The sequence below is a fragment of the Phragmites australis genome, chromosome 13, assembly GCF_958298935.1.
Source record: "Phragmites australis chromosome 13, lpPhrAust1.1, whole genome shotgun sequence".
Classification (NCBI taxonomy): Eukaryota; Viridiplantae; Streptophyta; class Magnoliopsida; order Poales; family Poaceae; genus Phragmites; species Phragmites australis.
In genome coordinates, this window is record NC_084933.1 from 28,255,461 (window position 1) to 28,270,806 (window position 15,346).

The 15,346-nt window shown below is 39.5% G+C and overlaps 1 protein-coding gene across 5 annotated transcripts; it reads right to left on the reverse strand.

Moving 5' to 3' along the window:
* Window positions 1–223: 223 nt before the first annotated feature.
* Window positions 224–14,875, reverse strand: LOC133889398 (ABC transporter C family member 2-like). 5 transcript variants are annotated; one of them, XM_062329931.1, is made up of 30 exons: window positions 14,465–14,577; window positions 14,174–14,378; window positions 13,417–13,800; window positions 12,765–12,946; window positions 12,608–12,647; window positions 12,369–12,528; window positions 11,916–12,030; window positions 11,759–11,839; window positions 11,618–11,642; window positions 11,432–11,488; window positions 11,151–11,216; window positions 10,929–11,003; window positions 9,725–9,832; window positions 9,455–9,589; window positions 8,447–8,553; window positions 8,266–8,359; window positions 7,938–8,105; window positions 7,497–7,637; window positions 6,828–7,034; window positions 6,646–6,744; window positions 6,275–6,427; window positions 4,978–5,372; window positions 4,650–4,830; window positions 4,226–4,549; window positions 3,134–3,890; window positions 2,860–2,981; window positions 2,229–2,474; window positions 1,612–1,713; window positions 1,074–1,395; window positions 224–620 (listed from the first exon to the last, which is right to left on the reverse strand). In XM_062329931.1, exons 2-30 carry the CDS (start codon window positions 14,174–14,176, stop codon window positions 526–528), a joined length of 4,944 nt encoding a protein of 1,647 aa, XP_062185915.1. In that variant the 5' UTR covers window positions 14,177–14,378; window positions 14,465–14,577; the 3' UTR covers window positions 224–525. The 5 variants fall into 5 exon arrangements, with proteins under 5 accessions (XP_062185915.1, XP_062185917.1, XP_062185918.1 ...); XM_062329933.1 differs by lacking the exons at window positions 14,174–14,378; window positions 14,465–14,577 and adding an exon at window positions 14,719–14,875; XM_062329934.1 differs by lacking the exon at window positions 14,174–14,378 and having other exon boundaries at window positions 14,465–14,621.
* Between the last annotated feature and the right edge of the window lie 471 nt (window positions 14,876–15,346).

Below are 15,346 nucleotides of genomic sequence, written 5' to 3' on the forward strand. Positions count from 1 at the left end.
AACGCTAATTATAATTCTGTAGGAGTTAAAAAACGCTAATTATAATTCTGTAGGAGTTAAAAAACGCTAATTATAATTTTGTAGGAGTTAAAAAACGCTAATTATAGTTCCTCCTATTGAAGATCGCCGATTGATGCTAGTGGTTTTTTTCCGTAAAGATTTTCTACATAAAAATCATATCTCGTGTTCGATTCTGCACTACTTCATTTCTAACAGATAGGTCTCACATCGGCACAAATTATCAAAATTTCACATACACTGCTGCCGTGATTGTGCACAAGAAATTACAATCCTTGCGGACGACGGTACAGGAATTGTCCTGCTGTGACAAAACTTGCTCGTTATTCATTTCTAGGGAGGCGTCAGGACCGTCAGTCTATTTATAGCTTGCACGTTATATGCTTGTGGCAACATGTAAATCACCGTAGGCATCAAACCCGCCAGAAATAACTGCACCTCCAACCTACTCCACAAAGCGACTTCAGGGATCAGTGGCGCTGTGCTCCAGTCTCCAGATCTCTACATCTACATTTGGTCCCAGTCAAGAGAACTGTTGTTTTCAAAATTGTAAGCAGGTTGCTGCAGACGGTTGCGGCCCAATCTGCTCATCATAGCGAGGCCTGGAAGTAACACATACGAATTGCGTCAAAAAGGAAGAAAAACTGGAACTTCATATCAGTAAAGATAAAGATGTCAGAATGTGTGGTTCACAACAAAGCTAGCTGTTAGATAAGCAAATCAATTGTTTTTCATCTGATTGAAGGCTAGTTCTGACCATATACAGCCTATTACCGATTAGAAGTGGCATGGCAGACAGAAGATATATTTCCTAGAGTTGTGGCATGAGATGTAGATGCAAGATAACCTATACCTGTTTTTGCTAATTACTTGCTGGTTTCACCTAAATTCTCCTATATTATCTAGTTTCGATGAACTTTACCATTACCCAGGGATCATATTGCATGGGTCAGTGTAGCATATCATTCTTGCACACAAAATACGAAGGACAAATCATGATTGAAGGAGAGGTGTCGAAGCTTGTCAGAAAAGTGAGTATAGCAGCAACACCATACCTTCGATGACTTTGTAAAGTGATGACCACCACCGATCAGCTGGGACCTGATACTGACTTAGGGATTCATCAATTTCAGTATTGTGCTTCCCTTCTAGAACATTTTGCAGAGTGATTACAGCATCCTTTGTTCTCCTGAGGATATTATTTCCCTCGGCAGCCTCCAGCGCGAGGAGGTCACTATGTGATGATGTGAGGCTTCTAGCTAGCGCAAACTGGGCAGCTTCAGCCCAACGGTTAGATGCAACCCATCTCCTTTGAATATCTTGCAGCTTGCTTTCTTCCCTCCGCAACCTCTCCTCTCCACTTCCAAACACAAGACTCTGTTGATCATTTTCATTCATGAAGAAAGATGGATTAGCATACTTCTGAAGCCAACGGTGTAGACTAGAACAAAGGGGCATATACTGGATACATGTAGACATATGATAGTCTTTTCACTGACAACAGTCATTATTACTTTGCTCCTGTAACTAGAGGTGTACATGGCAAGACCGCAAGGGATTATCAAAATAAATGCAGTATTTGATGCAAAGTACCTTGAGGTATTCTGCATTGCTAGGTCCTGTACTCTGCACCATCTTGGAGAAAGCACTCTCCTCATTGCTCAGAAGATTCTCAGGAGTGTCAAATTCCAGAACCTGAAACACAGCATTACAAAACTGACTTGCCAACAAATATGAAGTTGGGAGAAGAGACCAAGTATGATTTGGGTCTAAAAAGGGTGCAGCAATTTTGTTTTAGGTGTCTATTATAGGAATGAATGACCCTACTTCAAGTAATCTATCTCACTAGTGAAAGAAAAAACATGATTCAGGGTATTAGGTTGATTCTTACACAGCAAATATACAAGACCAGTATAACATGAACGAGATATGACAAAGAAAGCATATTACCAACTACAAACAGTCACATCCAAATTGTGAGTGATACTTGGCCTGTTTAGTCATAATTCTAGTGTTATGAAAACCTTGTTTGGATAGATAAGGAAAACAAAATTAAAATGGCCTAAGCAATTAGTATCCATCCAAAATACGAAAGAACCAGTAACTTTGAAAATTACAATAATCAGCACATAGCATGGAAATACTAACATACCGATATTATAAGAATCAAGCACAACAAAAGAGGACCAATGGATTACTCAAGAACATACCTGCCCAGCACTTAGAATAAGCAACCTGTCGCAGTCAATGACAGTGTTCAAACGGTGGGCAATTATGAGCATTGTGCAACTCTTGAATTCTTCTCGGATTGTTTTCTGAATAAGAGCATCAGTCCGTACGTCAACAGCTGCTGTCGCCTCATCAAGAACAAGTATCTTTGCTCTTCTCAACAACGCACGAGCTAAGCTTAACAGCTGACGTTGTCCAACACTAAAATTTTCACCAGCTTCAGAAACCTGTGTCAATAAAATGAAGCCCTAGTTAGTGAAAACTTTCCACATTGCTCACTCTAAACACCAAAAAAAGAACTAAAAAGTCTCTATACAAATGCTAATTCAGGATTTCTTTCGTAGGGCAAAAACACCAGTAGTACATTGTTTAGCAATTCCTTCTAACATTCAAAACAAAATCCTTTGACATCAAATATTCATTCACAAATAAAATACTGAAAATTAGTGTACCAAATGCTATCACGTGTCAGAGTTAACTCTCACTGAACTGTCTTTCTTAGGAAAAATTTGGCATTTCTGTACAAGCATACATCATTTGTAAAAGAAATGACATCCTAGAATAAATTAGTAGTCTTGAACTTTGAGACAAACAAAAGCATGCTCTGCATACCTCAGCATCTAATCCTAGGGTATTCCTCCTGATGACATCTTTTAGATGAGCCCTTTCCAGAGCCTCCCAGAGATCCGCATCATTGTGCTCGTTAAAAGGGTCCAGATTAAATCGAACAGAACCTGAAAGGCCATAAATATCATTTACTACAAAACATAAAAGCTAGAAGCCATTGAGGAATAAGAAAGAAGCACATATTGGATCTCCCAACAAATCAATTACACAGATTTACATAAAGCAGCTATGCTGCTACCATGTATGTTCCATAACAGACCTGAAAATAGGACTGGTGCTTGTGGTATTATTCCTAGAACTTTGCGCAGGTCCCAAATTCCAAACTTAGAAGTGTCACAATCATCAATCAATATTCTCCCCCGTTCCAGCTCCACGATACGGAACAAAGCATTAAGCATGCTAGATTTACCAGCACCTGTTCTGCCAACTATTCCTACCTTCTCACTTCCATTAATTATGAAAGATATGCCATGAAGAACGGGAGGAAGTTCTGGTCGATAACGAAGCACGACATCTTCAAACTTGATGACACCAGATGATGGCCAACCAGGGGGTGGCCTATGATCCTCAATGACAGGGGCGGCTTCAGAAGGTAACTCAATGTATGTTCCCACCCGTTCAACAGCATTTAAACTATTTTCAGCAAGACTAGCAAGACGAAGGACAGCTGTGAGCAAATTGGTAATATTGAGAGTGTAAGTGAGAAGAAGACCCATTGTGGATGCAAAAGCCTTCTGATTTTCTGCTCGTTGATTTTGCATAACAGCAAAAGTTGCTGTGAACCATATCATGATACCGCCTAATGTTTCCAGACGAATAGCTAGCCATCTATTTGAACTCATGTTCACGAGTGTGAACCTAATGTTGTTGTCCATTGATCTCCCATTGATGTTTGCCATTCTATCATAGGCTTTATAGGCACGGATTGTGGACAGACCATTCAAAACCTCTGCAAATTGAGCATACACGGGAGACCTGGTAATGGAATCCAGACGCTTTACCTCGCGAGATGTTGCCTGAGAAGAGGGATTTACAAGTGTCAACAAGGCAGAAGGTAATGGTAGAGTCATCTATACTACTAAGAAAAGTAACAGTTCGAAAAAAATTCTTTCCATATATGCCTGACTGATCTAAGCAATTTTAATCTATGATACTTGTTTCATGCAAAAGTAAAGGGTTGAGACTTTTTGCTTTAGTAGCAACTAGCAACACTTATTTTTGGGTCAGATGCAACTTGGAATGTCAGTCATTTCCACGTGGCTTTCAGGGTAGTGCTTATTTTTTAGCATGTGATCTCCATGATACAACTTTGAATTTCAGCCATACAACTTTGTAGTTAGCATGAAAGTACCTGGTAATAGAGGTAAGCTGCATAAAATAAAATCAGAAGCGGCATGATAGCCCACAGAGACATAGTGCTGACAAAACCGATGAGAACAAAAGTTGAGAGCAACTGAGATATTTGTGCCATAAACATATTGACAAAGACAGCAACATTCCGGTCAATGTCACCCAAATCCTTTGAAAATCTGTTGATGATCCGTCCAAGTGGGTTGGTATGGAAAAACACCATGGGAGCTCTTAATATTGATCGGAGCATGGCATCGTGCAGCCTTTTTGCTGCCTGGAGACTCGATATAATCAACCAATAAGAATTTGAGAGAGTTACTAGAACCTAAACCAAAAGTTTCACTTTATTAGTTCACACCCTATCAATCATACAGACACAAAAAGAGAGGCAAAACGTTAAAGAAGAAAATAATGGGTATAAATACCTGCCCAAAAGAAAGAATTCCATATATTAAATTATAGTAACCAGGGCCATGGATTTTCAGAGAACCCTGATCAGTCCAAATGCTCAACCATGTGCTACTTGAAATGCGAAGAACTTCAGTCAGTGCATAGCAAAAGAAGAGTATGCATACCACCCACATCCCTCCCAGTGCATTTTTGTAGCTGCAAAGATGATGGCACTGAGTAAGCATATATTGCAGACTACCATACTCAGTAAACATGCCTTATAGTATATCGAATGACTCAAAGGATCAATGGATATTTATGTATCAAACATTAAGTACAATCACACAAAATATTATCTTTTACCGTGAAAGGACCTTCGTGCTGACAACCCCGGTTTCCCTTTCCTCTTGCTTAATAAGAACAGATTTCCCCTGTTTTGTTTTATTAGAATTATCCTGGCTCTTCTGTGAACCTACATCAGCTATTACAACATCTCCATTTTCAGTTTGCTTTGCAACATCCTGTGATTTGTTTTCATCCTGCTTCTCTTCCACTTGTTCCTCCATTTTTCCAGCATTTTCCATGAGCTTCTTGAAGAGTTCCCCACTGTAGCTAAGTTCATCAAAAGTACCCTCCTCTTTAATTACACCATCATGGATTAGTAGAATTTTATCCACATATGGTAGAAGATGCAGCTGATTGGTAACAAGAACCCGAGTTTTGTGCCGTAGTTCTTCTTTGATACATTTGTCAAAGACCTGCACATGTCCGATATCAGAAATAAGATTCTGCAGTAGTACATGTGTAATTAAGGAAACTTTGAAAAAAGAACATACAATACAGAAAGCTTAAATATTTTCTAACAGCAGAAACATAGATTGCAGTCACTAATATTGGCCTGTGCTATACATGGAGACACCCATATGATTATTATACGATGTGACACACAAAACATCCACAGCATCAATTTGGTCAGACCACAGGTAGCAGGTAGAAGTCTGCGTTTTATCTGCCATCACCACCCAAACGAAAAAAAGCTATATAATAATAAGAAGCTGATATTGATAAGTGATAACAAAAAACTTCCTAGTGTTCTCAGTTTTCTTCAACAAAAAAGACAGTACTTTCTGGTTTCCAAGTGCGGTATATATATTTCAGTCTCAATTGTGCGTTAAGTTCGGACAACTTGTGCAACATTTTCCAGTTTGGGAACTGAGAAGTCCATTCAAGATTAGTTGTATAAATTGAGTCAAGTAACTCTATGAATAGTGGATACATTACCTATTGGCAGGCTGCAATAAATTGGAAGCTTTTTTTATGGGGAAACAGTAGGGGAGCCCCCTACCGTGGTAAATATATTAATATAAATAAAAAAATGGATGTTTGTTGATATCAACTTATACTTTGCACAAATCCATGAGTCAGTGAACATGTATTGTTGTTAGTATTTCTTGTGGGGTGTGGGGGAGGGGGAGTCGATGTTTATCTGCCTGTCCAGATTAGTCTCTGCTTCCTAGGTATTAGGGATCCTTGAAATAAGGATCTCAGACATCTTAAGAAGATGCATCATTCCCAACTATCGATGTTCATTTTTAGTATGTGGGCAGATCATAAAATAGAAAGCATGAACAAGCTGGCATATAATTGATAGTGAATGCACCTGACGGCCAACATGGGCATCTAATGCGCTCAGTGGATCATCAAATATGTACACATCTGAATCAGAATACACAGCTCTTGCCATTGAAACTCTTTGCTTCTGCCCCCCGCTAATATTAACTCCTCTTTCACCGATCTCTGTAAGATCGCCGCCCTGATAACAAGCATAATCAAATCCATTATTCGTGAATCTGCGGTAGAAACTAAAGCAGAGTGCACCAAGATTAAGAAAAAGGAAGGGCGTGGCTGGATTGCAACATGCCAAATGAAGAAACATTCTCGCCAGCAAGTTCTCTTCATCAACTGATAGCAATAAAATTCAAAATTTTCTATCTGTATAGTATATTTTGAATATTTGTATTGAGAACTTACCGGGAGTAGGTCAAGGTCATGCCGCAATGAAGTGACATCTATCGCTTTCTCATAGCGTGGGGGTTGGAAGGGAGACCCGAACAATATGTTATCCCGGACCTGTGGGGTCAGAGTTAGATCTCTGCAAAAGTTATATAGGGTTCAATTCGACACAACAAAGCAGTGGAGATATAGTATCTCACAGTAGCATTGAAGATCCATGAAACCTGAGGAACATAAGCCACCGATCCACGAATGACCACAGAGGTATCCGATCCCGACACTGGTGGTATTTCACCAAGCATTGCAGACACGAGAGAAGTTTTGCCCTCCCCAGTGCTTCCTACTATTGCAACTAAACTTCCAACAGGTACATCCAAATTGACATTTGATAAAGTTGGTCTCTCAGCCTGCCAGTATTTGAAAATTTGGTTTTCAAGCAGCATTTTAAATCAGATGAAAAAGGTTTTTACGATTATGTTCACAAAAGAAGAACATCTTGATATGAAAGTTAATCAGAATAGTGTCTTGGGTCCTATGACCAATTCATTATGAACTAGGAAGACATCTACAGAGGTCATCTGCTTTTAGCTCTATCAAAACCAATGGTCTATTCAGTAATAAGCTGCTATCTCATGCCCTGATCACTCTCACACATTGAGCATGCTAGCATATAAATACTTCAAATCACTGTCCAGCTGCAGACCTATCATGAAGAGAGTTGTGCTTATAACTTATTTTTCAATTTCTGTTGGCTACAGAATCAGAAGATAAGAGGTCAAATACCATATATTTCCTAAGGTTTGCAGGTGAAAGAGTGAAAAATAAAGAATTGCAAGTGGCAAGAAAAAACATATGAAACATGAATTGACCTGTGATTCCCATGAAAAATACCCATTCTTGATAGAAATGGCTGGAAGCTCAAGATCAATAGGTGGATTTGGCAAAAGTAATCTCTCTTCAGCCAAGAGGAGATCTTCTAGACGCTTCAATGATACCTTACAATTAACCACCTGTTGAATTTACACGAAAATAACAACAACGGGAAGGCAACCATGAGTACCAAACATAACTGCTGAAGGAAAAACAACACAATAAATGAAGCCATCATTGGTTTGAATCAAAATTCCAGTCAAACTACTTAGCTACATATTTTTTGAATGACAAATGAAAATGAAACAAGGGGAAAACAAATTATCAACAATCTAAAAATCTAGTTATGTATAGAAATTGAGATGCTTCATTACCTCCAAATAGCTTTACAAATAACTTCATAAAAGAAAGAAATAAAAAAGATACAGTGTCTTGCACACCTGAGTTATCAGATTCGGCAGCATGAAAAGTGGGAACCTTAAGACTGCAAATAATGAGAGCGAAGTAAAGGCCTTTGCTGGTGTCAAGTCACCTCCCAGTAGAGAGTATACACCAAATGAAACAACAGTGACAATGACCGGGATACTGTTCAAGATAAAGCTATTCAACTGCAACAAGCAACAAATTATAAAGAGTAAGTGCAAAGAATGTCAAATTCACAGTTCTATTTTGAAGGCACGAATATGTTGCACAACAAAACTTTGCACAAGTCAACTTATGTACAAAAATGTCAACTTTGAAACTTATGAAAGAACAAAAGGAATATACCGCAGCAAGCAACTGAGCCCTACGGAACCAAGAAAGTTCATCATCGCGGATGTCTTGTACCTTCGACTGAAAACTATGCTCCCAAGCATAACACCTAACAAAACAAGTTTTTGGAAGTTAAAACTGTTAATAGCAAAGCAAAATGTTACTAATAGAGAAATAAAAGATGAATACAACATACTTGACCGTATCCATAGCAGCTAATACTTCATTCATGAGACTGATTCGCTTGTCAGTCCTTTGCAACCCCTCCTTGGTAAGTTTTTGCATTTTGCTTATAATGACTGTCTGAAAAAGTAATTACAGAAAAGATAAACTAGACAAGTCAGCATTGAAACCTGAAAGCAGTAAACTTAAAGAAACTTCAGCAGTCACAGTTTTATTGAAAAAGATATATCAACTTACAAATAGAGTGCCCTAAAGATGCTAAAACTACAAACTGCCCTAAAGATGCTAAAACTACAAGCTGCATATACATGTGGCGTGCATGTATTCTTTAGCTGGTTCGGTGATGTGTGTGTGAGTGTGGGTGTTGTGTTCTCATGTTGTGTACTTGTTTTATTCCTTAATGCAATGATATGCAGCTCTTCTGCGTATTCGAGAAGAAAAAAAAAGAATGCTAAAACTACAAACTGCCCGCACAATCTGTGCTATCAACCTTATTAGAAAATATAAGCAGTGAAATGGACAAATCAATAATAAATATTTTAGTTCCAAGACCAGTCTGTTTATAAATGATGCAAAATAACTACTTAACACCACAACTTCCGGTTATTTATTTTGGGCTATTGCAGTAGATTGGATAGAACACATACAAAAACTGTAACCAATGGTTTCTCCATAAAATTCTCATCATATGAACAGATAAATGCTAATTGATGTTTTCTAAACAGTAGCAGAACGAAGTCACATGGAAGCGGCCCCCAAAAAAATTTATGTAGCATTGACTACAACAGCAACAAATGAACCAAAAGTTCACAACTGCAGAATTACAGGAAGGCTCTTATATCAATTCTAAACTCCGCACAAGAACCTATAATATGATGAACATCTTTTCTCTAGCACATCTAGCAGCCAATTCAATCATGACTTAAGTACTAGTAATACTGTCAATAAACAGACAGCATAGACACATTTAGACATGCATGTAAGAAATTCCAGGATTACATGTGCACAAAGAGAAACATACCTGAAAAGGAAACAAAAGAACCAACATGAGTGCACCGACTAATGCTGCAGGACCAAGCTGTGAATATAGAAGGACCATGGAAATAACAATGCGAAAAGGAGCAGACCACAGACTGTGAAGCTGCTGGCACACTTGCTGCAAAGGTAAAAATCTAAATTAAAAGGATGCAAAAAAAAAAATCGACATGAATGACCAGCATGCATGGTATGCACACACTGCACTTCCCCCTCCTTTCAAACAATGAGCCAGTCTATCCTCCCAGAAGCATACCTGAAGGGACTCCGCATCAGTAGAAATCAAATTGGTTATCCTCCCAGAAGCAAACTTCCTACGACTATCGTTAGTCAGTCGCAAAGACTTGCGGAAAACAGCTGCGATCTGTGCAAGAATACAAGGTCAGACTTTGTTGAAAACTTTGATGACCAATTGGCCATACCTAGAAGTAGCAGAATAGAAAACTATTTAAGGTAGAAACCTTATATCAGGTTCCTTCTTCTAGATGCTAAAAACACAATCATATAGAAGTAATACCATAACCAACAAAATCAAGCCTTCCGTGTAAAGGGAAAATTTGCAAAACACTCCCAATTATCTCACTAAGTTCCCTATAACTCATCTTGTGACATTTGCACACCCCTGAAAAACAAATAAGTTCCCTTCGTTTTAAAGTTTCAAACCCCCTGCATTTACATTTTATGTCAACTATAATGTAAAACATCAAAAATAGCATTGGTGTAACAGTGGTTAACAAGTGTACATCTTGTCTAATACATCTTCGTCATTGTGAGAGAGGAAAGTGGGAGCAGTTAGAAGGTGTTGGGTGAGCATACATTCCTTCACGTTAACCGTAGTGTTTAAAGCTAGACCGGTCACTAAACCAGTCAGATCTTCAGTTCACGGTTCCCTGGTCTAACCGTCGGTTTTTTGGCTGGACCGCGTGTTCACATCTAGACTTAATGATGATGAGCTTCATATCAAATGCAAGAGACAAGCTAGTGTGGAGATATGGAGGCTTGACTCCTACCTTGAGGTTGCATCCCTATTTATGGTGTTCCTCAGCATTTATTTCTACAGCCAGCGTGGCCAACTGTGCGGTGTGCGGTTCAACTGGCTAGTTTTTAAGCAGTTTGTGTGAAACCAGGCAGTTCATCCTCTTTTTTCTGGTTCGATAGCAGAGACGGTCCAATAACAGTTTTGCGTCAAATAAAAAAAAAATCTAAGCCATCTTTATTTTTGCAGGGAAGGGAACAACTAGACCATGTATACCATAATAAGCAAAGACAAGGTCCAATAAGGGTCTACAGTAGCATGAAATAAGAAATGCACATGTTATCACAAATCAGGAATTGAAATCCCCAAGCCAACCATAAGTAGAATTGAGAGTGGCCTCAAGAAAGTGGAACAAGTGATTCCATGGATGCCTGCTGACTGCATAATTTCTTAACAGAAAGGCAATAAAGTTCTTAACACATACCAATGTTGACCTCAACCTGAATCCGACACGCATGACATTCTGAAAGTACTGTGCCTCAGCAAGAACTCCCAGAGACTGAAAAATGTAAGGAAAGAGTTATCAAGCAAAAAGGTTATTCAATTTTGACTCATAAGTAGCACAATTGTTGCTTGGAAGTTGAAATACACTGGAATAGCAAAGAAATGCAGTGCACAACATGCAAGAAACGGAAATGATCCATACCACTCCAGCAAAGATTGAGAAAGCGTAGATGTACCCACTCCAAGATGGATCACCTTTTTGCATAGACTGCCAGAAAAAAAAATCAAGGTTTAATGGTACAAAGCAACTAACGGTGGTGTGCTAATATTGGAACAAAACCACACAGTATGTTCTGGAATCAGTGCACTTCAGTAGTCTGTTAATGATGGGGGCGAGTGATTGATGAAAAGAAACATATAAAGGTAAAAAAAGACCATTTTCATGCTATTGACTTTGAAATATCATGAAACAAGAAGCAATACCTCTAACAACAGGTTCAATATGAGTGGACCAACAAATTGAGAAGCGTCATTGCCAATCTGCGAAATTGAGGGGAAAAGATGAGTTACTGAGTGCAATATGGAATGTTTGTAACCGAACAAATATGAAAAAAAAAAAGCTAGAGGGCACATCATCTAAACAAACGATCTAGGGAAAAAAAAACTTACCTTGAAAAATCCTCCCAGCCAGAATCTGAAAGTGAAAATAACTAATCACTATAGGCACAAACCAAATAGCAAGTAGCTGACACCCTAGGGGTTTCCAGACACATCAAATCAGAAAGATAGGTATCAAGTGTCCAAGCGTACCTTCCCCAAAGGCTGCTATGAAGGGCTCGTAACAGCCAAGGTTTTGGTTTCCGAAGCTCATCATTCCAGCATTTCTGGAATCTGAGACAGGATTGTCATGTTAAGATTTGAGGGTCCAAGTGTCTATCATTTCAACAAGGAGAATGGGAACACATACCGGCTGTACAAAGTTTCAGTCTCGTCCCAACTATCTAATTTCCAAATATCCTTATCTATGATGGGCCTTCTATATCCTTGTTGCATTAGAGGAGTCATCCATGAAAAGAATATTCCTAGCAAAGTAACAAGGTAACAAAATCTGTCAATATTAGACGAGAAGTCACAGGGACAGAAAATTAATTATTTAGTGCTCCCTCCGGTCAAAAATACTTGACATTTTGGACATGATACAGTCTCCAATATGTGCCATTGGCCACTATTTTCTGTTAGAATATATTTATGACATTATGAAAGTATTTTCAAGACAAATCTTCGCATGTGACTTTCATGTTTCCAAACTAATTATTTTAAAACTTATTGATCGTCAAAGTTTCAAAAGTTTGACCAGACCTTGTCCAAAACGTCAAGTATGTATGTATTGGATACTGTACAAAAACTTCTATTCCCTTACTGGAAAATATGTTGGCATGCCTCTCAGGGCAAATCTGCACCCCGTCGGGAAGAGGTTCATAATCAGTATTGTTGATCAACACCTCATTCCTGATCGGGGTATAACCCGGATATGGATCCAGACTAGGCAGGTAAACCACAATGAGAATTCCAAATAAGAACTGTAGAAAAAATAGATTCAGTATATGACAGGGATAACAGAAAATAATAGTATTGGACTATAGAACTGAAGATGCAAACCTGGCATATATTCTCACTGCAGTATAAGTAAAAGATTGAACTGCATAGGAAAAATACCGAAGTTAGTCTATATGTAAAATTCTTAACGAGATAAAAAATTTGGGTCACCACCAAAAAAAGGTTTCATCAAGGAAAAAATGTTACAAATGTACTGTACCTTGAACTGTAATACTGCCTCACAGAGAGCACAAGATTGAACATAGCAGCTTCCCCAACCAACACATAAATGACCACAAACTTGATGTACCATCTAAACTCATAGATGTAAATTCTTGTCTCCAGCGCAATCATTACAAGCATACAGCACCAAGCAGCAGACTCTATGACCAACGAGACAATCTGCAGAAAAGAAAATTCTTAAATGCAAAAGAAGGCAAAAAGGAGACAAGAATATTTACGAAGTAAAGGTTAGACAGCAGTTTATGTAATTCATTTCAACTAGGCAACTGCTCACACTTGAGTTTCAGCTATATATTATATCAGCATTTTCTATATATTGCAGTTATCACTTATAACTGTGTATCATTCAGTGGCAACAAAAGTAGAAGAGAAAATTAGCTCACTACCATTGCAAATAGGTATAAATTGAAAGATGCCATCCAGTATGAGGATGAAATGTGCCAGGGGCCATAATTCAGTGACTTGGATGGTATATTCCAATTTGGTGATATTTGCAATGGTGCAGAGCAATAGTGCCCAAAAGAAGCATACTCCCAGTACCTGTCAGATGCATATAAAAAATAATACTTTCTACAACTCACACAAAGTAGGTCCTACGATCTAGTTCTACGTACTGTAGCCATTCTCACCTCAAATGGAGCAAGGCCAGGCTGCCCATCTAAGTTCATGATGGAGGTCCCAGTGGCGATGCGATACAGAGGCTCTGCTATGCAGTAAACCACAAGCAGCCCTAGCAGATAGTTATAGTACGGTGAGCGTAACTTGTACCGCTGCACTGTGTAGTCCTTCATCGTCCTCCATATCCGATAGAAGCAAACACCAAAGAGTGCGAGGTACGAGATGCAGACCACCAGGGTGTCGGTGCCGCATGGAGTGTACGAGCCGAACGCGTTCTCCACCACATGTGACCATGCACCATCCTTGACCGGCTGGCAGTACCATTCCAGCGGTTTGAATCCCATCTCGACCCCTCCACTTAGCAACCCTGTTCTCCTCTGAGTCCTGATCTTCTCCTGAATCCAAGAATTAAATCAGTGTAACAAGAGAAAATTCAGCGAATGGTCACTGCCCTTTCAACAGTCTACCCAGAAACTTCTCTACTAACTAAATGATCAACTAAGAACAAAATCTTCGGCCTAATCACTCTCACGCAAACAATTTCACCGAGTAAGAATATGTAGGGGCGGGACTTAACATGGGGCATGGGGGTTCGGTTGAACCCCCAACAACTTTGGAACATAAATTGTACCTACATCTTAATTTGTTTCTAACAGTGTCGCGTCAACGAGGACTGAGGTCGATCAGCCTATCTTGCGAGCTGAAGAAGAAGAACCTAATCGAACTATGGACGGATGGATTGGATAGGATTCGTAGGAAACCACGCACCATACAAATCGACAATTAACTGAGTGGACATAGAGAGCCCATCCAGGCAAGCTAGGATACTTGCCAGTTGCCAACAAAAGGAGAAATCAATACACCACCGGATGCATCTCCACTCGCTCCGCTCCGCTAGACCGATGGAGGAGCAGCGCTACGGCGGCGGCGGCGGCGGCTGTGGACCGACGAGCGGCGCCACATGTCCACTCCACTGCACCCAGCCAACAACAACACGGGAAAAAAAAGGCGATATTAACAACGAGGGTCTATCATCCCGAGAGAATCGAGAATCCGCACCACAAATGGTCCAGCCGCGCGAGATCCCTCGCAAACGCTGCAGCTTTACGCAACAAAAAAAAGGGGGCTGAAAAGGAAACTCGCTCGCAGCTTTCTCGATAAATTTGCATCGCATCGGGTTTATCCCTTCCGCGCGAGAGGAACGCAACGAGAGCCACCCAAACGACAGGAGCTACGCGACAAAGGCGTCCAAATCAGAGGAACGCGCCCGCCAAATCGCTGCGAAATCGATCGGGTGACCCAGGGGAGCTCACCTCGGCGGCGTATCAAATGGAGAGGCGGTGGCGGAGACGAAGCATCAGCATCTCTCGCGGTCGCGGGCGCCTCTCGCTCGCCTCGTGGTGGGAAGGAGCGGAGGATGGGGGTGTAGAATGATAAGAGGTTTATTTATTTATTGGTTTGGATTCGGAGACCGCGGCTTTGGGAGCTCCTGTGTTTGGATTCGCCCTTTGATTCTTCTACTGCAAGTTTGTTTTTTTTAAGAAAGTAAAATGTTTGGCTGGTTTCGTCATCGGTGATGCTGCCCACAAGTCGCTTGTCTTCGTGGTAATTAATATCTGCATTAAGATCCTGTTTATTTTTTATTTTAACTATAAATTCTAGTCCTGCAAGCAAAAATAAAATACTTTCTCCATTTTTCAATACTTATCACTTTTGACCATTTTATTTGTTTTCAAATACTTGTCACTTCAAATTTTTTTTAATGTAGTTTCCAATTTTATCCTACAAAATATTTCTTATCCACTTATTTACGATATTTCTAAAATATTTTAGCTAATTTCTAAGAATATTTTTGTCATTTCACATTTAAAATTTATACTATCTTATGTATGACTTGGTATACATGTTTATCAAAAATGACAAGTATTGAAAAATAGAGAG